The sequence below is a fragment of the Leptodactylus fuscus genome, chromosome 8, assembly GCF_031893055.1.
Source record: "Leptodactylus fuscus isolate aLepFus1 chromosome 8, aLepFus1.hap2, whole genome shotgun sequence".
Classification (NCBI taxonomy): Eukaryota; Metazoa; Chordata; class Amphibia; order Anura; family Leptodactylidae; genus Leptodactylus; species Leptodactylus fuscus.
In genome coordinates this window covers 41,393,343-41,416,590 of record NC_134272.1, presented here as the reverse complement: position 1 = coordinate 41,416,590, position 23,248 = coordinate 41,393,343, and the positions used below count along the sequence as shown (strand labels likewise).

Here is a 23,248-nt window from a genome sequence, read left to right as displayed (position 1 = left end):
TGGAGTATGGTCTCACTCCTAGTGACTTGCTATTTAGCTGATATCTGTTGTCTGATCCTGAAACATAAGGACCAGATATTCTGGAAAACATGAATGTTAGAGTCCTAACTACATAAATAGGACTGAATAACTATATACTATTTAGCCTAAAATCGAGAAGTTGCTCCCTACTATTTATTTTATCTTCACTTTGGGTACCATTTATGATTAATTTTAACTAACTTATTAAAGTTTTACTATTACTCCTTCAGTGAAATATTAAGGTCAGAGAAAGGTAGCTTCTTGGATTGAAGATGCAGTAGTAAGTTACAGAAATTGGTGTACACCATGTAAAAGAGAACTGACACAAGATTAGTAGTTTTACCATCATAACTGAAATTTTGTTAAAAAGCACACACACTGTTTTATAGAATACAATTTTATGTATTATATAGTGTCTTTGAAGGGTTACAATACAATTTGAACGATTTTGTGAATTAAAGCAGCCATTTACAGTATACTAAGGAAGCAGACTTTATTTGGCTATAAATACAAGTATTCAAAGTACAGCTGTTGGACCTTTTAGTAAACATACCTACGTAACTGAAAAACACAAGCATTTAACTCATATCTAAGGAATGTACAAAGATGTTTTGAAAAATACAAAATAAATTATGTAAAAAGCATGATTAACTATTAGACACTTGCAGAATCCAATATCCACTTTTCAAGCCACATTTCACTGAAATTTGAGCTCTGTGGCAAAAACTAAATTGTTTCCCCCCCACCAACTGTCTCTTAGAACATTCCACCACCCATGCCGCCCATTCCACCCATACCGCCCATTCCACCCATGGCAACATCTTTCTCTTCTTTTGGAATTTCTGTTACTACAGCTTCTGCTGTAGTTAACAAAGAGGCTACACCAGCTGCATCCATTAAAGCTGTTCTTACAACCTAGGGAAAAAAAATAAAAATTACATTTTGACTGCATTATGTGTACAGAAAATATAAAAATTATACAAAATAGAATAAAAAGGGAAATAATTACACCAGTTTCAGTGTCTCATAAGACAATAAATTACAGTCTGCAGACTCTGCAAGACAAGCATCAAAGGAGCTAAGGCTGAACACGAATTGAAGCTTGCAAAAGAGGCAAAGAGTAAGGTAAAAGGATTTTGGGGATATGTTAAAAGCAAAAGAAAAGTGAAGGAGACCATTGGAGTCCTGAAGAATGACAAAGGAGAAACAGTTAACATGGTGGAACAGCAGGTGGAGCTACTAAATTCATATTTTGTATCCGTCTTCTCCCAAGAAACTAATGGAAATATCGACATTAATGGTGATGGAGATGAGGGGAAGGAGGACTCCAAGCTGACTATAAGCGAAGGTCTGGTAAGAGAGCACTTAGCCAAGTTACAGGAAACCAAGTCCCCAGGACCAGATGATTTACACCCTAGAGTCCTGAAAGAGATAGCAGAGGAAATAACAGAACCCCTTGCTATAATCTTCGGTAAGTCATGGGAAACAGGAGTGGTCCCTTTAGATTGGAAAAGGGCAAATGTTGTCCCCATCTACAAAAAGGGGAAAAGGGACGATCCAGGAAATTACAGGCCGGTAAGTCTGACCTCGATAGCAGGAAAAATCTTTGAGCAAATTGTCAAGAAACATTTACTTCGGTACCTGGATGGGAAGGCATTAATTAACCAGAGCCAGCACGGCTTTAGGACCAATAAATCTTGTCAGACTAACCTGATTTCCTTCTACAACAAAATCACTGAATGGTTGGACCAAGGGAATGCCGTGGACATAGTATATCTTGACTTCAGTAAGGCATTTGATAAAGTATCACATAACCTTCTTATTGAAAAAATGATTAAGTATGGCTTTGACAAAAAATCAGTTAGGTGGATTCACAACTGGCTTAATGATCGGGCACAACGAGTAATACTAAATGGCTACACATCGAACTGGAAGAAAGTCAAAAGCGGGGTGCCGCAGGGCTCTGTGCTGGGCCCAGTACTTTTTAATATCTTTATAAATGATCTGGACGATGGAATTATTGGGGAACTCATAAAATTTGCAGATGATACGAAGATAGGAGGAATAGCCAACACTAGAGAGGAGAGAGAGTGTATTCAAAAGGACTTAGACACACTGGAACAATGGGCTGAGGCCAACAAAATGGTATTTAACAGGGACAAATGCAAAGTTCTACATCTGGGTAACAGAAATGTAAAAAACATATATAGTATGGGAGGAATAGAACTAAGTGATAGCATAGGGGAAAAGGACTTGGGCATAATAGTAGATCACAAATTCAACATGAGCCAACAGTGCGGTGCTGCTGCAAAAAAGGCTAATAAAATTCTGGGATGTATTAAGACAAGCATTGAATCTAGATCAAGAGAGGTCATTATTCCGCTGTACTCTTCCCTGGTCAGACCACACCTGGAATACTGTGTACAGTTCTGGGCGCCTCAATTCAAGAAAGACATTGATATATTGGAGCAAGTCCAGAGAAGAGCAACCAAAATGGTGGAAGGTCTGCAAACCATGTCCTATGAGGAGCGGCTAAAAGAACTGGGATTGTTTAGTTTGCAGAAGAGAAGGCTGAGGGGAGATTTAATAGCAGTCTACAAATATCTGAAAGGTAGTCACAGTGCAGAGGGATCTACCCTATTCTCATTAGCACAAGGAAGTACAAGAAGCAATGGGATGAAACTAAAGGGAAAGAGATACAGATTAGACATTAGGAAAAACTTTCTGACAGTGAGGGTAGTGAGAGAGTGGAATAGGCTGCCACGGGAGGTGGTGGGCGCTCCATCAATGGAAATCTTCAAGCGGAATCTGGATAAACATATAGCTGGGATGATTTAGGAAAACCTACACTCGCAGGGGGTTGGACCCGATGGCCCTTGAGGTCCCTTCCAACTCTACCATAAGAATGAGTCCAACATTACATTGGGGTAATTAGACTTTTTACAGAAGCATCTTTTACACTTCCCCAGTAGTATACCATGGTAGTGGGGAGAGTTAGATGAAAACCAAAAAAAAAAAAAAAAAAACATCCATCAGACACGCACACAGAATCAAGAAGTTCTGATAAATAGGAAACTTGGTCTCATTTGATAGAGCATGTGACACTAGACCAAAATGTAATTCACTTTAATGTGGCTTTTAAAAAAACCAAAAATAAACAAACATACTCTAAAGCCCACATTACAAGAACAGAACCATTTTTGCTGTACATTTTGATGCAGTTTTTTGAGCCAGAGGTGCCTACAAAAGGAATGGAAAATATGTAGGAAGCTTTACTTCTTCCTTCTGCTCTATCTACTCATGGCTTTGGCTCTAAAAAAGCACAGCAAAAAAAAAAAACACAAAAAAAAAAAAAACCTGAAAACATGGGGCCTAACTCTAAAGTTCCTTCCACTAGGAGTCTCCCTTGTAGTAATTTGCAGTTTGGAGTGGGATGTGCTTTTTCCTCTTCACACAATGAATGCATATGGGAGGAGTAGATTCTTCTCACAGAACATCTGCAAACTGCACTGTGCAAAGAACTGAAGATTCCACAAATCTTATAGCATACAATTTAAGTAATGTCTTCTATGTATTTTTAACTACTTCTAGCTGCTTGTGTGAATACAAATAAGATATTATTCAGACAGCAAGAAGCTTTACTGACTGCTCAGATCTTTTTCTTCTTGTGTTTTAGCTGCATGGGTGTATGCATTTGTCCTATAGTTACAATCCAGTGTTACTGGATCTCCTGTATCATAGATTTTAAACAAGCCCCACGGGCCAAGTCTGACCTGCAGTCCAGAGGTCACAGCAGTTGTCCTTGCAACTGGGCCCCTAAACCGGGGGGCCTTAGAGGCCCCCTCACCAACTATTGTCTACAGGTGCAGAGAAATTCATACTTGCCTCTTCTTCCAGCAAAGTGCTGATGCAGCACAGCACTTTTTTTTAATGTCTTTCCGGCTATGCTGTTTCTTGCAGGACCATAGAGCAGATGACAGGGTAGCCAAGAGAACAATAGAACAGGTGCTCAGTTGGGCGCCACATAAGCAATTTGTAGGAAAATGAGGCAAGTATAAAATTAAGATGTGGGGAGGGGAGAACTATTACCTGTGAGGGTCACCAATATGTGTGTATACACTTAGGTAATTGCGTCCGGTTTGTGTGTGTGTGTGTGTGTGGGGGGGGGCACCATTACCTATAGGACTAACCATTACCTGCTCCTTATTGTATAATCCCACAGCCTAAGAAATGTAAATTGTGCTGCAGTTATAATGCAATTATTAGCAGCAGAAACACCGTTCGGAAGCTATGTATGAAGGCTCATACCACCCTAGAACAGACTCATTAGCAAGACCCTGCATATATTTATTCTTTTCGTGAAAACTCAGATACCAATAAAATTTAGATACCATGCATAATTTATTGCAGGGTGCAGGAGCAGATTAATACATGTATTGGATGTTTTCGACACTGTTCACCTCAGTGTTTCAGGCTCAGGCTTCTATTGTAGAAAACTCCAGACATAACAGTGCAGCATGTTCTGCTCAGTGGCAGATAGCCGACAGACCCCATAATAGTATCTCAGGTGTCGTTAGCATAGTTGATTTCCCCCCATCAGACCAGCAACACTAAACTAGAATAGATCCTAAATAAAGTTGATTTGAATACTAGATTCAAATACCTCGCTCCATAGGAATGCATGTTAGCGGCCGGCACTTAACCCCTTGGTGTTCGGCCGCTCCCATGCATTCCTATGGGAGCAAAGTATTCGAAACTCTAGTTTCCAATTCTATTCGCTCATCTCTAATCCTAAACACCAGAAAGTTTATTGCTTAGGCCAAAAATGTCAAACTGCTCATTAGGTAAATAAAACAATGATGTGAAATTAATAATAAGGTCACTAGGCTTCAACTAACGGAAATAACTAAAAAAAACAACAATATAATATTAAATATACCTCAAATAAAATAAAAAAACATCAAGTTTACCTTTGTTGGGTCAATAATACCCTTTTCTACCATATTAACATATTCCCCAAGCATAGCATCATATCCAATTTCAGGGGGGTTCTGCAGAATTTTTTCAACCACTAATGATCCTTCTACGCCTGCATTCTTTGCAATAGTCATGGCAGGAATCTTCAGAGTTCGCCTAACTATTTCAATTCCTAAAAAATATAAAAGACATGCATTGTTTTGTTTTTTTTCGTTACATTACATTTTTGCTTTGTGGCATTGGAATATTCTGCACCTATTATATTGTACATCTGTAGTGTGTAAATTATATGAAGAAGCCAGACAATGAGATTAGCCCTTAAACACATTGCAAGGGAATTTCACTGAAATATTAAATTGTTGTCAACATTAAATATTATTATTATTATTATTATTATTATTCCACCCCCCTTTCAACTCTGTGAGGGGACAGGCAGTAGATATAACTAGTCTCAAAACCAAACTTCAATGGGATTGCTAAACGAGTTGGACTGAACATTGCCCAAAATTGGACCGAACCCTATTTAAATCAATGGGGAAGTGAACTGGGTGGCCCTAAAATGAGGATAGTAAGGGGTAGAAGGCTAGAGGTAAAGGGGGAGGATGTGGAAGTGGCAAATGAGGAGGTAGCCAACACTTTAACCACTCATTCGGCGCTGGCACAGCCAAGTCCTGTGAAATTCATGCCTGGTACATCTTAATGAACACAAGTAGGTCCATGTTGTCTGTGGATAAGTGGATCCTCTTGTTGGTAATGACACCCTCTGTGGTGCTGAACACATTCTGATAGGATTCTTGCTGCAGGATAGGCCAGCACCTCCAAGGCGGCAAGGTGTAGCCATGTGTCCAATTTACGAACTCAAATTAAAAATGAGGAGGACCCATCGCTCAGTGCCAGGATCCGTGTCAACAGATGTTGACATCTCCTGTAAGTCAAAGTCTACGACTGGACAGTATGGGTACACACGCAGTTATACTTTAACACACACAATACCTATTTTCTGATCTTCATTTGATGGAGTCAGAGTGTCCAGTGCTGGTATGCATCGCAGTAAGGCACAACCACCTCCTAACACAATGCCTTCTTCTACAGCAGCTCGTGTTGCATTTAATGCATCAGTTACTCGGTCTTTTTTTTCATTAACTTCAACATCACTTGTCCCACCAACCTGTGGAAAGAGGGGGGAGGGAAAGGTAATTTAAGAAAGGTTTACCCCTTTACTGCAAGGTCACAACTTTAAACTAGTGTCAGAATTAGAATATGGGCAAATATATAAGAATCTCTGTAGGTCACTAAATGTTGCAAATAGAGACCAAAATTTCTCTTAAAGGGATCCTATCATTAAAATGCAATTCTTTCTGACTAACACGCAGGAATAGCCTTAAGAAAGGCTATTCTTCTCCTACCTTTAGATGTTTTCTCCGCACTGCCGTTCAGTAGAAATCTCGGTTTTCCTCACTATGCAAATGAGTTCTCTTGCAGTACTGGGGCCGTCCCCAATGCTGCGAGAGAACTCTCCAGCACTGCCTTTATCTCCTTCTGGAACGGCCTCTTCATGAGTCTTCTTCAGACGCTGGGGGTCAAACTTCTACGCATGCGCAAGTCAGCTCTGCTGTCAGGCCTCGGGTAGAGCCGACTGCACATGCAGGAGGCCTTTTTTTTTTGTGGCCGCTTACGCGAGCATGCGCAGTATGCTCCTGTACTCTGCAGGAGCGTACTGCGCATGCTCGCGTAAGCGGCCTCAAAAAAATGGCCGCCCACATGTGCAGTCGGCTCTGCCCCAGGCCCAACAGCAGAGCCGACTTGCGCATGCGTAGAAGTTTGACCCCCAGTGTCGGAAGAAGACGCGTGAAGAGGCTGTTCCAGAAGGAGATGAAGGCGGCACTGGAGAGTTCTCTCACAGCATTGGGGACACCCTCAGTGCTCTTTCAGTGCTGGGGCCGCCCCCAGTGCTGTGAGATAACTCATTTGCATACCAAGGAAAACAGAGATTTCTACTGAACGGCAGCACAGAGAAGACATCTAAAGGTAGGAGAAGAATAGCCTTTCTTAAGGCTATTCCTACATGGTAGTCAGAAAAAAACTGAATTTCAATGATCGTATCCCTCTGATTTTCATTGCAGGACATTGGCATTCAGTCTCGTCTTTTCACTGCAGATTAGGCCCAGATGCATGAACCCAATCAGCAGGGAGTCTCGAGATGAGTTGTGAAAAGACCCTTAGTTTGAAAGGATTCATTAGAAGCTGGGGAGCAAGAACAAAATATTTACACCCCCCCCCCACCAAATCAAAGCAGAAAATTTCACATGTCACTGCAGCCTTCTAGCATCTCTGTGTGTGAGAATATGAACTACTCACTCATATTGTCACTCCTACTTAATTAAGTAGGACATAACTCACACTGACTGTTTTTTGTTTTTAAATTGAGTTTTGACCAAGATATAATTTGATCAGCTTGTATAGTAGCCAGTACAATTATGGTGACACCAAGCAGCTTGATGGCATTTTACTCACATTAAACAACAGGAAGAGTAAGCTCCAGCAGGGCCTGCGGCCCCACAGAGGTGGGCAGGACGCCAGTCACATGAGGGCACTGGCACTGTATTTACAAAGACGCTTTAGTGAGACTTTCGGTCCCCTGTCCTCCTGATCATTGGGAGACCCACCTATCAGACACTTATCCCCTGTTCTGCGGAGAGTGGAAAAGCGTCTAGAGTCACAACCACTTTAAACTGGTGGAGCTGGGAGCCCAAAGTTGCCCTAGCTATAGATGTAGAAAGAAATCTATGTCGGTAGTAAAGTACAATAAAGGAAAGAGGTCAAACAGAGATGAAGACACCACTCTATAGTTACCTTTAGAACAGCTACACCATCAGAAAGCTTAGCCAGTCTCTCATTCAACTTTTCCTTTTCATATTCACTAGTTGTAGATTCTAATTGCTCTTGGATTTCTTGAGTTCTTTTCTCTATTTGAGACTTGTCTCCTTTTCCTTTTAGAATCATTGTATCATCCTTAGTAACAATAACTTCACCCACTTTTCCAAAGTCATGAGGCTGAATGTCTTCAATATTCAAACTTAAACCCTCTTCACCAAATACCTAAGAAAAACATTACATACATTAACATCTATTTAAGTCACATTTATATTGGCTTAGCTACAATATTACAAATAAAAAACAAAAACCCTTAAAAGATTAGTTTTGAAGCTATGAAGTGCTTATGTTAGACTATGAACATTCATGGCATTGGTTTTTTAACAAAGTATTTTAAAGTTTTTATTCACAGAAACAGGTTCCGTGAATATACCTATACGATTTGACAGTTTATCGTATGATGCTGATGTTGGATTGCCTGCGAAGTGGCTGCCTATACATTATATAGATGGTATATTGTTCATCATTCCATGATTAAGGGCATTGCATATATTAGAACAACTAGTAAATAAATACAATAGTAAATAATGAATGCCCCACTGTCTAAACAAGCTATTCACCAGTGGTCGAAGGTGTTAAAATGACGCTACTGGTCATGAAGAAAGGGTACAAAATGTATGGATGCAATCAAGCTCAGATGGAACAAATTACTGTACACTGCTCGAATACTGTTGCTGGATTAGTAATACACACATATAAAGTGGATCGACATGGAGGGTGACAAAACATGGGTTTCTGGACTGGTTCTGAGAAACCCAGGAAAAAAAAAAAAAAAAATGTTGAAATATCCCCAAGAAAACCACTGGGAGCTACAAGGTGTAAAAAACAAACAAACCCCAAAACAAAAAACAAACAAACCCCCCCCCCAAAAAAAAAAAAACAAAAAAAAAAAAAAACACACACTCTATAAAAAAAAAAAAAAAAAAAAAAATCAAACAAACAAAGGTCTACTTACAACTCCACCAGAAGCAATTGCCATATCCTTTAACTGATTCTTTCTGTTATCTCCAAAACCGGGGGCTTTCACAGCAACCACTTGAAGGCCAACCTTTAATCTAAAAAGCACAGACTATTAGAAACAATTACAAACAAAAAATGTTACACTTTCCATCAACATACACAAAAAGTTAAAATATACTAAGGCGAAAGATTATTTACAGATGAAAAGTTTATATTACAGCAAACTGTCACTTTCATAGTCCTAGTACAGCCACATCTTAGTTCAAATTATCAAATGATCTGGTATAATTGAACTGTTGAACGTTTGGAAATTGCATCTATGATACAAGAACATAAAAAAATAAATAAATTGTCCCTTTATAATTGTCTGAAAGCTAGCATAGTGACAAACCATCTAAACGGAACTGCGGTGTTACTACAAGAGTTTTACCATGTATTAATATATTAAACAACTAATATTTCCAGAAGATTATGTCCGACATTTGTTGGAATCTTTACCTGTTTAAAACTAGAGTGCTCAAAGCTTCCCCATCAACATCTTCTGCAATTATAACCAATGGCTTGCGATGTGCATTTGCGATCTCAAGAGCAGGTACTATTGACTGCACACTGGATATCTTTTTCTCACTAAGTAAGAGATAAGCATCCTGAAATTCACATTTTTGACCTGAAAATAAAAGCAGATATCTTTATTAAAATAAAAAGCAAAACCAATATGAGGGCTGCAAATTCCCTTCACTGATAAGCACTGTTTATTAATAACAGCTCCTGTCAGTCTAAATTATAAGAATATATATGGGCTTACCTTTACTTGTGTTTATGAAGTATGGAGAAATGTAGCCTCTATCAAATTTCATTCCTTCAATTATCTCTAACTCATCATGAAGTGTTTTGCCATCCTATAAAATTTAAAAGAATCACTATAATTTTTCTTTCCATCATTACACTCGCAATATACATTTCAACGATTATCTTATTTACTTCTTGCTTTCTATCTGAAATTTCATGGGATCCCTCTTCTCTGTCAGATTGCATCATCCCATTCTCACCTGAAAATCTACTTGAGCCAATACACAATTGAGAAAATTTGGACTCACTTCAAGAATGGACTATTTCACACAGACTCTCCTACCCCATTTATTGTCAGCCTCCAAAAATTTTCCTCAGCCCATTATGTTAATGGCCCATCTCTGGGAAACAGGAAGTAATTTAGGCTTAGTGGCAAGAGTTGAAATTTCATGATTTTGTAAGGATTTTTTTATTTCAATAGATAGAAGAACATAATTGAAAGTCACCGCTAAAAGTTCTTTTAAAATATGTTTAAAGCGTAACTAAACTTTCAGGCAACTTTTCATTTTTGGCAGTATGTGCATCATTAATAATTTTTTCAATATATACTTTACAAAATTTTTGATCCTTTCTGTGTAATCCTGCATTTTCTCAATTTTCCTTGTTTCTATTTTAAGAGCTATTTCTGCCTCTCAGTGAATGTTTCAGTGTGAAACAGGACATTCTAAATTTTTTCAAGAGCTATCACTGGTGCACAGATGCAAGGTTTCATAAAGATGATCCAAAGTTTATTAATAAATTATTTTACAAAAGTTATTATTGGGACAAATACTGTCAGAACATCAAAAGTTTAGGTACCCTTTAAACATAATGTGCTTTAAATAGATCATTTCTTGGCAGAATTTCCCTTTAATATAATTATTTGTCACAGTGAAATATTTCAAAAATGGAATCTAACACGCAATGGCAGACTTCCCTCTTCATTCCACTCCAAACTACTTTCTCAATAAATTACAGAAAGAATTAGGGTGGCTATGCGACAAGGACAGAAGATAAATAGCTGATCATTGGGAAGGGGGGGGGAGGTTTGCTGAGAACTTCAGTATTGCTGAGAAGGCAGGTGGAGCTTGGGATGCATCCCCATTCACTTTAAGGGGAGCCAGGGAATAGCTGAATGCTGTACTTCAATTATCTTCAGCACTCCCATTAAAGTGAATGGAAGCAGGTATGCATCACATCTGACAGGTGCACACCTACATCCAGCCCCGCTGCATTCTCAGCAGGGGTAAAATAACCCCCTCCCCATTCTCTTGATCTGTGTGGGACTCAGTGGTCGGACTCCCAACAATGAGCTATACATCTTCTATCCTATGGAAAGAGGATAAATTTGCTTTAAATAGTGCAAAACAAAACAAGTTTTAAAGAAACAGTACATACCTTGACAGTTATAACGCCTTTACGACCCACTTTTTTCATAGCATCTGAAATAATTTTGCCAATTTCTTGATCGCCATTAGCAGATATTGTAGCAACCTATTTAAAAGTAAAAAAAAACAACAACAAAAAAACAAAACAAAAAAAAACAACACACATTTGAGTAAACTGTAGGTGCTCATTAAGCCCTTCCCCACATCCTTCACACATGTGCAGCATTAGGGAAATATGGCATGGACTCATATCTAACGCTTTACACAGTTTTTAATTTTAATGTTGCTATGTTTGGGAGCCAAAAGCTGGCAATATAGTGGCCTCAAATCTGATGACAGGGTCCTTTGATAAAAAGAGTAATTGCTGCCTGACTACAAACCTAGAAACATATTGCTGTCAGCCCCCACAGATCAGATAATTATTTCTCGCAGCACAGAGGACACCCCCTGTGCTGCGAGAAAACTCATTACCATAATGAAGAAACCGGGAATGTATACCGAATGGTACCGCAGAGAAGACTTTAAATGTAGAGGAAGAATAGCCTTTCTTAACTAGGAATCACAGGGAGCATAGTATTAGTGATTGAGTCTGATAAAGGAGAGCACAGTATTAGTGATTTGGTCTGATAAAAAGTTGTAGAAGTAGGTGGATTTATTCTTTTTATGGAGTTTAAAAGGGACTCTACCATTAAAACTCTTATATGCGCAGTACGCTCTGTAGTCCATAAAACTACGGGAGCGTACTGCTCATGCGCGTGTAAGCGGCCTCCAAAAAACGGCCGCCGACCTGTGCACTCGGCTCTGCCTGCGGCCTGATGGCAGAGCCGACTGCGCAGGCGTCGAAGTGTGACCCCAGCAGGAAGAAGACGTTTTTAACCGAACGGCGGGCCAGAGACTACTTCTAAAGGTAGGAGACGAATAGCCTTTCTTAAGGATATTCCGACACGTGAACGAGGAAAAAAGAAAAAGTTTTAATGGTAGAATTCCTTTAAAGGGGCTCTATCATTGGGAAAAGTCATTTTTAACTAATCACATCCTTGTATAGCCTTTAGAAAGGCTATTCCACATGTACCTTTTGTATGTAAATTGCCTCAGTGGTTTTTGAATGATCTGGTTTTTATTGATATGCTAATTAGCCTCTCTGTGCACCCTGCAAGTCTCATCGTGCACCCTCTGCCTATTCATTCCTATGTATTTATACAGCACAGGCTGCTGCTGATGACGACTCAGCTTCCTGCTTGCACACACAGATAGGAAAGAATAGAAGAGATGAGTGCTGCTGGGAACTCCCTGTGCTGGCTGGAAGCAAATTAGCATATGAATAAAACCGGGCTCATTCAAAAGCCACTGAGGCAATTTACATACAAAAAGGTAGGTGTGGAATAGCATTTCTAATGGCTATGCATGTATGTGATTAGTTAAAAATGACTTTTCTCAATGATAGAGCCTCTTTAATTGGAGTGAGTAGTATTCACTCCTATTGCTATGTATATTTTTGTATTGTGTGTTTTCACTGCTTCATATATCAGAATTTCAATGCACTGTTTATGCATAACTTAACTCTTTCGTTTCTGAGGAAAGAGTTTTTTGAGCTATATCTTTCCACATACACACTCCCATGTGTAAATGAGATATGTAATCAGTTATCTCTAATATATATTATACCAAGATTAGCAATTTGTAGATAACCACACCTGGTATAGGCTGTGTAAAGAACACTGCCTGTGATTTCAATGGTTGTTTTAGCTAATGGCAAATAATTAGGAGAGGGGCATGCACACTACACTATATGTAATAACAAGCGTCATCTTTATTGTAGGCAACATAATTTTCTGGAGAATCATAGAAGAGCACAGTATGAGCGATTTGGTCTGGTGGCCATTATATACTGAGGGTAACTCAATCCAATTTGAAATTCGCACTGAATTCAGCACACTATTGGCTTTTCCAGCGGTATATAAAACCACATCTGCCCGAGGACATGAAAGGTCCCCTTTAAGGGTAGGACAGAAATAAGTTTCTGGAAAACCCTTTTATCCAGCCACTCACAAGTATACAATCTCTCATAATAAGCTCATGCAAAACTGCAGAAGAATTTTATAGACATAAAATAACTGTAGATACTTACCTGAGCAATCTCTTCAGGAGTTGTAACTGGTTTTGATAGATTTTTCAGCTCCCCAATTACAGTTTCAACCGCCATCATCACACCTGTAGAAAGCAATTAGTAAATCATCTTAAGCAAGAATCGTACAATGCTCCCTCAGATAAAGCGCAACTGAACTTTCAGATAACTTTTGATTTCTGTCAGTATTGGAGTCAAGGTTTGTATTACGATTTATTGAATTTTGGATGCTTTCTATGAAATTCTGTATATTTTCACTCTTTCCCTTGTTTCTGTACTGAGAGAGGTTTCTTCCTCTCACTGAATGTTACGCTTTATGGGAGTAAAGGCTGTGTAACATATAGAGAAAATAAGGGGAGGGTCACTTCAGATACATACGACATTATAAAACCTAGACTGTGTCCTTTCCTTAGGCCATTGATTGGCCTCAGCAGACGCAAAGGATGAGGACTTCTGCCAGAGCAAGACCCTGGAAGAAGTAGGACCAGACAGCTGCAGAAGACACTGGAGCACAAGGGACAGAAGAGAATGGTGTTTTTTTTCCTCCTCTCCTTCCCCAGCCTCCTTGCCAACATCTGTATCTCCTGCCTAAAGTCACATGTTTGTCATACTTCTTTCAGAGCCTCTGACTCAGTCTGGCTAAAATCAGATGAAAAGGTCATGCTTGCAAGATTTTAAATCTGGCGAAATCACGCAAATCAATAAATGAACCCCAACACTGACTAAGAAGAGTAAGTTAAAGCTCTTGAAATGTTACAATTTTTTTCCCAGGAGAGATGCCATTACTATGGAAAGTAAAAATAGAAATAAATGCACTTTAATAAAAACATTTTGTACTTGCAGTAATTGTACAGAACTTTTTGTGAGGTTTTTAAAATGTTTCCATGTTTTTATCTATATTAAAAAATACCTAAGAGTCTGGCAGTTCTAACAGTATCCACTAGGCCATATAATATGCCGAGACTCCCTGTTTTGTGTAGATTTATTTATAACATTCTGGTCACTTACCAGCACACTAATGATCACTGCTATCATGTAATTGTAGATGACACAAATCAACAGTCACAATAGATTTCACAGCTCATCTACTCCATTCCTAATATCCTATGAGCAGTTCAGAGACCATACCTAAAAAACTCTCCCATACAATTGATTAGGGTCTGCCCTAGACCATCACCTCTACAAACTGTGTTCCATATATATATATATATATATATATATATATATATATATATATATATATATATAAATAAATATTTTATAAAAAAAACAAAACAAAAAAAACACAGGAAGGTACAGGAGAGTTATAGGCTTAGTAGCAAAAGTTGGAATTGCAAGATTTTTAGGATTTTTGTTTAACCCCTTCCCGACATTCGCCGTAATAGTACGGCGCTGCAGGGAAGGGCTTCCCGCAAACCGCAGTACTATTACGGCGGATGCATGGTGCGCACACAGAAACTGTGTGCGCACCATGCGCTGCGGGTGACAGCCGTATGTTACGGCTGACATTGCCCTGTAACACCCGCGGTCGGAACCGGGTCCGATCGCGGGTGTTAACCCCTGATATACCGGCGGTCAACATGACCACCGGCATCTCCGGGGTTTCACTTTGTTTTTGTGGCGATCGGCACCCCCCGCGCCGGTTTCGGGGGGTGCCGGTGTTTGTAGGGGGCAGCCCGGGGTCTGATCAGTGACCCCGGGTCTGCCCCTTCACTTACCCCCTTCACGCACCTGGTTGATCCTGCCGTAAAGGAAGCTGTCAGCCTGTGCGTCTACACAGGCTGACAGCTTCCTATACACTGCAATACACGTGTAACACGTGTATTGCAGTGTATGTGTAGTGAAGCGGTGATCAGCCGATCACTGCTTCAATCCCCCATGGGGACAGAAAAAAAAAAGTTAGAAAAAAGTAAAAATAAAAAAGTTTAAATAAGTTTAAAATAAAATAAATAAAGACCCAAAAATCCCTTTTTCCCCATATAAAATGTTTTATTATGTAAAATAAAGAAAAATAGAAAAAAAATTACATATTTGGTATCACCGCGTCCGTAATAACCCGAACAATAAAATTAAAACATTATTTAACCCGAACGGCAAACGGCGTAAAAAAAACGTAGAAAACCGCACAAAATAATGATTATTCACCACCTTTCCCTTACAAAATGTTCAATAAAAAGTAATCAAAGGGAAGGGAAGGGGTTAATATAGCTATTAAATTGGAAAATTAAAAGAGTCACAAAAATTCTTAAGAAAAATATGTTTAACAGAAAATTATGACTGAAAGGGTCTCCATCATTGGGAAAAGTCATTTTTAACTAAGCACATACTTGCATAGCCTTTAGAAAGGCTATTCCACACGTACCTTTTGTATGTAAATCGCCTTAGTAGTTTTTGAATGAGCTCATTTTATTCATATGCTAACTAGCTTCCACCCTGAACCCTCTGCATTTTTTTTTTTTTTTTTTTTTTAAATGTAGATTGTGAGCCCCACGTAGAGCTCACAATGTACATTTTTCCCTATCAGTGTGTCTTTTTTGGAATATGGGATGGAAATCCATGCAAACACAGGGAGAACATACAAACTCCTTGCAGATGGTTTTCTGTCCTTGGCGGGATTTGAACACCAGGACTCCAGCGCTGCAAGGCTGCAGTGCTAACCACTGAGCCACCGTGTGGCCCCAACCCTCTGCTATTCTCTCCTACAGTGTTGGCCAAAAGTATTGGCACCCCTGCAATTGTGTCAGATAATACTCGTTTTCTTCCAGAAAATGATTGCAAGCACAAACTCTTTGGTATTAATATCTTCATTTATTTTGCTTGCAATGAAAAAACCCAAAAGAGAACCATCAATGAGTTTCTTACACTGCTCTGCTGGAATTTTAGACAATTCTTCTTTGGCAAACTGCTCAAGGTCCCTAAGATTTGAAGAGTGCCTTATCCAAACTGCCATTTTGAGATCTCTCCACAGGTGTTCTATGAGATTCAGGTCTGGACTCATTGCTGGCCACTTTAGAAGTCTCCAGTGCTTTCTCTCAAACCATTTTCTAATGCTTTTTGAAGTGTGTTTTGGGTCATTGTCCTGCTGGAAGACCCATGACCTCTGAGGGAGACCCAGCTTTCTCACACTGGGCCCTACATTATGCTGCAAAATTTGTTGGTAGTCTTCAGACTTCATAATGCCATGCACAGAGTCAAGCAGTCCAGAGGCAGCAAAGCAACCCCAAAACATCATGCGTACAATCTTGCGTTGAAATCTCTCGTCAATTTTTATTTTCCGTCCACATCTAGGGAGGTTAGCCACAGTGCCATGGGCTTTAAACTTCTTGATGACACTGCGCACGGTAGACACAGGAACATTCAGGTCTTTGGAGATGGACTTGTAGCCTTGAGATTGCTCATGCTTCCTCACAATTTTGCTTAAGTCCTCAGACAGTTCTTTGGTCTTCTTTCTTTTCTCCAAGGCTCAATGTGGTACACACAAGGACACAGGGCAGAGGCTGAGTCAACTTTAATCCATTTCAACTGGCTGCAAGTGAGATTTAGTTATTGCCACCACCTGTTAGGTGCCTCAGGTAAGTAACAGGTGCTGATAATTACACAACTTGGAGAAGCATCACATGATTTTTCAAACGGTGCCAATACTTTTGTCCACCCCCTTTTTTATGTTCGGTTTGGAATTATATCCAATTTGACTTTTTGACAATTCTTTTTGTGGGTTTCCATTGAAGACAAATTAAATGAAGATAATACCAAAATTTGTGACTGCAATCATTTTCTGGAAGAAAATGAGTATTATCTGACAGAATTGCAGGGGTGCCAATACTTTTGGAAAACACTATGTGTGTGTACAGAAGCAGACCTACTGATGACATCTCCCAGGCTCATTCAAAAACTACTGCGGCGATTTACATACAAAAGATGTGTGAAATAGCCTTTCTAAAGGCTATGCAAGTATGTGCTTCGTTAAAAATGACTTTTCCCAAAGATAGAGCCCCTTTAAACAATAGGTCCTTTCCTAGTGAGACATTCCATTTAAAGGAGTTCTTCACCTTTCTAATACTGATTGTCTTCGCCCCTTAGGGTAGGTCATTGATATTATAGACGCAGGGGTCCCAGCTGTTGGACCAGCACAAATCAGCTGTAACAGGACAGCACAGCTCTTGGTAATGCTTACATTTTAGGAGTCACCCTTTTCGATCCCTGAAAAAAGTGTAGCGACAGTTTAAGGTACTGCCAAGAACAAAAAGGGGGAGAACACAGAGCGTGCTTATAGTGTAGACGAGTTTGCAATGGATGTTGGAAATAAAAATGTACAGAGAAGTAGAGTTTAAGCTACTGCAGCATTGTTCCATAGACTTCAATGGAACAGCTGATCAGCAGGGGTCCAGGATGTCTGATCAGAATATAGGCCATCAATATCAGAAAGTGGATAACCCCTTTAAGTGATAATGCCTGCATGATAATATATGTAAATAAACAAGATTCTAGATAAACAATATATTTCAGAAGGAAACAAAATTCTTACCTCTTCTAATTTCTACTGGATTTGCACCTTTACTTATTTTTTCAAATCCTTCTTTAGCAATAGCCCTAGCAAGAACAGTTGCTGTAGTTGTACCATCACCAGCTTCCTCATTAGTGTTATTAGCAACATCTTGAACCAGCTTAGCACCAATATTTTTGTATTTGTCTTTCAAGTCAATTGATTTTGCAACAGTGACACCATCTTTGGTTACTTTAGGACTTCCCCAACTCTGCTCAATGATAACTGTTCTTCCCTAGAAATTAAAAGACATTTAGGTCAATTACTACAAAAATTAGAAAATGTACGTAAAAAGTTATATGCAGAATACAGTGACCGCAGGCAAAAATCATTCATACACAAACCACCCCCCCCCCCCCCCCGCCAATCAAAACTAAAGATGATTTGTAAAATCGGTGAAAACGTAATAATCTAAATATGGTACTGCCATAATTATAGTGCACTGGAAACTGCAGTGTTATAGCAATGCAACTGAGAAAGGACAGAAAAGCCTAGCAGATGGCCTTGCAGACTACGATAAAAAACCCCACTGACAGTTTATCATTGCGTTCCTCTCTCTCCCTGCTCCGCCGACTGGATGAAGTACAGACCGATCTATGCGACCTAGCTGCGCATGCTACCCAGCGACTCCTATGTAGTCACCAACGTCATTACGAGCGTGGTAATAAAGCCCATACACTACTAGCTAATACTCTACAGGATCACCAGGCTTCTTCTACTTCCACATGCAACTCACAGCCCACATATATTCCACACATACCTTTTGTATGTAAATCACCTCAGTAGTTATTGAATGAGCCCGGTTTTATGCATATGCTAATTAGCCTCCACCGTGCACTCCAGAAGTGTCTGTGAGCACCGTCTGTTACTCTCTGTGTGCGTAAAAGCAGGGAGAGGATTCATCACCAGCAGCAGCCTCTCTGCTCTCACACACAGAGAATAGCAGAGGGTGCACACAGACACTTCCGGAGTGCACGGTGGAGGATAATTAGCATATGAATAAAAACTGACTCATTCAAAAACTACTGAGGCAGTTAGCAGGTATGTGTAGAATAGCTTTTCTAAAGGCTATGCAAGTATGTACTTAGCTAAAAATGACTTTTACCAATGATAGAGACCCTTTAACAGGGATTCTCAGCAGATCAGTCTGCAAAATTGGTCTTACAGGATGTGCGAATCTTTTCTGCTCCCAGACCCTTCCCCATTGTGCCTCTGGGACCCAGGAGCAGAATAGAAGAAGAGCTGCATAAGTGATCTTTAAGTATAATGTAATTATAGTAATGCTATGTGGGGGAGGGAATGAGGGACTTTCAGAGTATAGTAATAGTGTCCCTCCACAGCTAATAACATTACCTGTTTGGGTGAGTGGGTGTTTGTGTGGGGGGAACTACCATTAATTATCTGGGGGTAAGGGGGCATTGTCACACCAACAGTGCCCTACAAACTATGGTGTGTGGGGCACTATTGGTGTGGTGGTGGTGGTGGGGGCTGATTGCTAATAGGGCACTACTACTATAGTAGTGTCCCCTCCACAGGTAAGGAATGAGCTGTGAGGCAAACCCCTTTCACAGTGCAGGGATATCAATATTAAATTTAATAGCACCAATACCTCTTGCACAGTAGCACACTCCAGCAAATCACTGGAGTCACTGTTAGCTTTGCAGCATTATGCAACATAACACATTAATAAATTACAATAAATTAATTTTCGTATTATACTTTATTAACTGAACATCACAGAACAAAACATGGTTAAGGGGATATCGTCACTCCATAGGCAGAGACCACCATATAGGTGTGTGGAGTCTTATTAAGCCATGAGCGCTCCACTGCAAAGGAACATGGGAAGAATATGCAAATCTGACTTCCATGATGTAATTAGGATGCCAGAGCCTCAAGTATGCACACCAATAGAGGGCGCTGGCTGAGAATGTGCAAGTCTATCTTCCATGATGTAATTAGGAAGACAGAGTCTCAGTCAAGCAAGCCTATAGAGGGCGCTCCCTTTAACATCATGCCGACCTTCTCAGAGGCCTGTGTTTGCAATGATGTTGGGATTATACGAGATACAGTCTTCTCAGCCAAGGACAGCTGTTTCGATGTACTTGTATCTTGTCAGCTTGGCGCAGAGAGGACTGAGCTGGAAGAGGTGAGAGGCTTTGGCTGAGACTCTGTCTTCCTAATTACATCATGGAAGACAGACTTGCACATTCTCAGTCAGCGCTCTCTATTGGTGTGCATACTTGAGGCACTGGCATCCTAATTACATCATGGAAGTCAGATTTGCATATTCTTCCCAAGAACAAAACATGGACATATTTGGTATTAATATAACCTATACAATACAGTGAACACAATTTTTTTTTTGGTTGGGGTGGAATTTATTAAGACTGTTGTTTTTGTGGGTTTTTAACCACTTCTGTACCAGGCCAATTTCTGGTCCAGAACCTGACACAGTCTGCTGTTTTTTGTATGTGATATTTTGAGGCTGTAACATTCAACTAATTTCTGCATTTTTTTTTTTTTTTTTATGACAAGGCTTTATTTTTATGTTTTTATTTTTTTTCATGCTTTTTTTTTTATAGCCAGGAAAACAAATAAAAGATGCTTGAAATTGTTAGTTTTTCACTTTTTTTTATTTTATTTAATAGCACAAAGTGCTACACAATTTTTTTTTTTAAATAGTTTATCCCTCTCCATTACAGTAATTTACATTTATTTATGGTGTCATCAGGGGTGGGCCTAGAACAGGGGTCTCAAACTCAACTCAGCATGTGGGCCGCAGAGCAAGATCCCAGCCAGTCGGCGGGCCACACCGTGGCAAATTTAGCTCCACCCACTTTTATGTTGACTCCGCCCATTCATTTTTCATGTGCCCCCACACTGTATAATCCTCCTACAGTCACCCGTAAACTATATGTCCCCCCTCCATCTTTCCCCCAGTTACATATACACCCTTCATCTGCCCCCAGATTCATGTCCCCCCATCTCTGCCCTCAGATTCATGTCCCCCCATCTCTGCCCCAAATTCATGTCCCCCCATCTCTGCCCCCAGATTCATGTCCCTCCATTTCTGCCCCCAGTTTCATGTCCCCCCCCATCTCTGCCCCAGTGTCATGCCGTTCTCCCCCCTCCCTTCGTCTGCCCCCAGTGTCATGAGCCCCTTCATTCCACCTCAATGTTTAAAGAGGACCTTCCACCATTTTGCCCACAGGCAGTTTTATATACTGCCGGAAAGCTGACAGTGCACTGAGTTCAGCGCACTGTCGGCTTTCCCGATGTGGGCCCAGTGTGAAGAGCTTACGGTCTGGTACCGTAGCTCTTCTATGGTCAGAAGAGCGTCTCTGACACTCAGTCAGAGACGTCCTTCTTCACAGCACAGCCAATCGCGCTGTGCTGTGAGAGCCGGGAGGAACGCCCCCTCCCTCCCTGATAATGCTCGTCTATGGACGAGTACTGCGAGCAGAGGGAGGGGGCGTTCCTCCCGGCTCTCACAGCACAGCGCGATTGGCTGTGCTGTGAAGAAGGACGTCTCTGACTGAGTGTCAGAGACGCTCTTCTGACCATAGAAGAGCTATGGTACCGGCATAGCTATGGTACCGGTAAGCTCTTCACACTGGGCCCACATCGGGAAAGCCGACAGTGTGCTGAACTCAGCGCACTGTCAGCTTTCCGGCAGTATATAAAACTGCCTGTGGGCAAAATGGTGAAACGTCCGGATTCAACTTGGATCCGGCGTCCCTAGACTTGTGCGGACCGCACAAAATTGTTCGGGGGGCCGCATGCGGCCCGCGAGTTTGAGACCCCTGGCCTAGAACCTGTAATAATGGCACTTTATTGGCATATTATTTTATGTTTTAATTATCTTAAGGGTTTTTTTTTTTGGTTTTGTTGTTTTTATTTAAAGACCTTTGGGGACATCTGATGACTATTTTTTGGGTTGAGGAGGCCAATTTCCCCTGTAACCTTGACTGGTACATTTAGCCCTAGTTGCATGAAGGATTACGGCCTCCTGCTCGTTACTCAGATTGTAAGCTCTCATAGATTGTAAGCTCTTGTGAGAAGGCCTTCATTTCCATTGTGTGAAATGACGTTCTTTGTTATGTATCTGTCTGTATTTGTTGTACAGCGCTTGCAGAATATGTTGGCGCTATATAAATAAAAATTTATTATTATTACTATACAGCTGATCTGAGTCCTATAGGACCCAGCAGCTCAGTCTCTAATACCTGCAGATTACGTGATTGCCGGGGTCAGAGAAGATCTGCATCATGGCAGCACCAATAGCTGTGTATACAACGCACAAGTACTTGCAGAACAAAAGAGGGACTTCCCACACGTAAATAATCTATGGACAGCCAGGAAGAGGTTAAAAAAATTGCTAAATCCTGGACAACCCTTTTAATGTTCTCAAATGGTGTAAGGAACGCCTCTTAATAAGTTAGTCACATGTTTGCCAGAATTGAAATCTAAGCAAATCAAACACTGGGGAAGACTTTGTGTCACAGTCAGTGTGACATTTTTTGGTGCAAGAAAGGGTTGAGCGCCACATTAACAATAATTATGAAAGAGCCACAAAAAAGAAGAGTCATTAAAGAGACAGTGGATCAAGAGGGAAAAAAAAGTTAGTGTGATTTTATTTCTCATACTTGTCTGGGTAGTAGAGGATTCTCTATAGTACAGGCGAGGGGGGGGGGGGAAAATCAAGGAATAGATACCTTAGGTCCCATTGTGACTGCAACTGCATCAGCCAAAAGATCAACTCCTTGAAGCATAAGAGCTCTTGCATCGGCTCCAAACTTTACATCTTTAGCATAGGCTCGACACAGCCGGGGCGTTAAAGCACGACAGGCAGGTCGCACCTTCTGAAGAAGAGCCGGTAAACGAAGCATTTCTAGAACAATGGCAAGAAAGAAGTATTGTTAGGTCAAATACAATAACTCACAGCATGACAAGGAAGCGTGATCCATGAGAAAGAACAAGCCGCTCTACCAAATGAATGATTTCACAAGGTCAAGCAGGAAAAAAAATCGATTTAATAAAGAAAAAAACAATACTTGCGTTTAAAGGCTACAACATAATATAGAATGCACTGAACTAGAATCATCGGAGAAACCATACTGAAGCTATAACTTACCGAAGAGACAGAACTGACACCAGAGTAGCCGCCGCTGTCACACACGTGCCTAGACTAACTCGCTGAGGCAAGAGTTCAAACCTTGCAGCTGCTGACAGGGTCACGTGTGCAAGTCCTCACCGGAAGAATGTCCGCCCCAGAACGAGCACATCTTCAAGTATGGCCCGCCTACTTCCATTCAGTCCAATTGGTGAATCCCGTGGAGATTATAGCGCATGCTAGTTTCGGGGACCGATTTCCAGAACGTTCTGGAACAAGTTCAGTGTTCAAGGTTAAAGGTGGCCATGGAATTGTTCCCGGAAGTAGAATTCTGGTGCATCGCGCTTCGTGTATTC

General features: G+C 40.5%; 1 protein-coding gene across 1 annotated transcript; it reads right to left on the bottom strand.

Moving 5' to 3' along the window:
* Positions 1 to 497: 497 nt before the first annotated feature.
* HSPD1 (heat shock protein family D (Hsp60) member 1) lies at positions 498 to 23,248 on the bottom strand. The gene is made up of 12 exons (XM_075285141.1): positions 22,914 to 23,248; positions 22,495 to 22,670; positions 17,759 to 18,011; positions 13,237 to 13,319; positions 11,119 to 11,214; positions 9,698 to 9,791; positions 9,391 to 9,559; positions 8,888 to 8,987; positions 7,852 to 8,097; positions 5,992 to 6,166; positions 4,992 to 5,170; positions 498 to 936 (listed from the first exon to the last, which is right to left on the bottom strand). Exons 2-12 carry the CDS (start codon positions 22,666 to 22,668, stop codon positions 778 to 780), a joined length of 1,728 nt encoding a protein of 575 aa, XP_075141242.1. The 5' UTR covers positions 22,669 to 22,670; positions 22,914 to 23,248; the 3' UTR covers positions 498 to 777.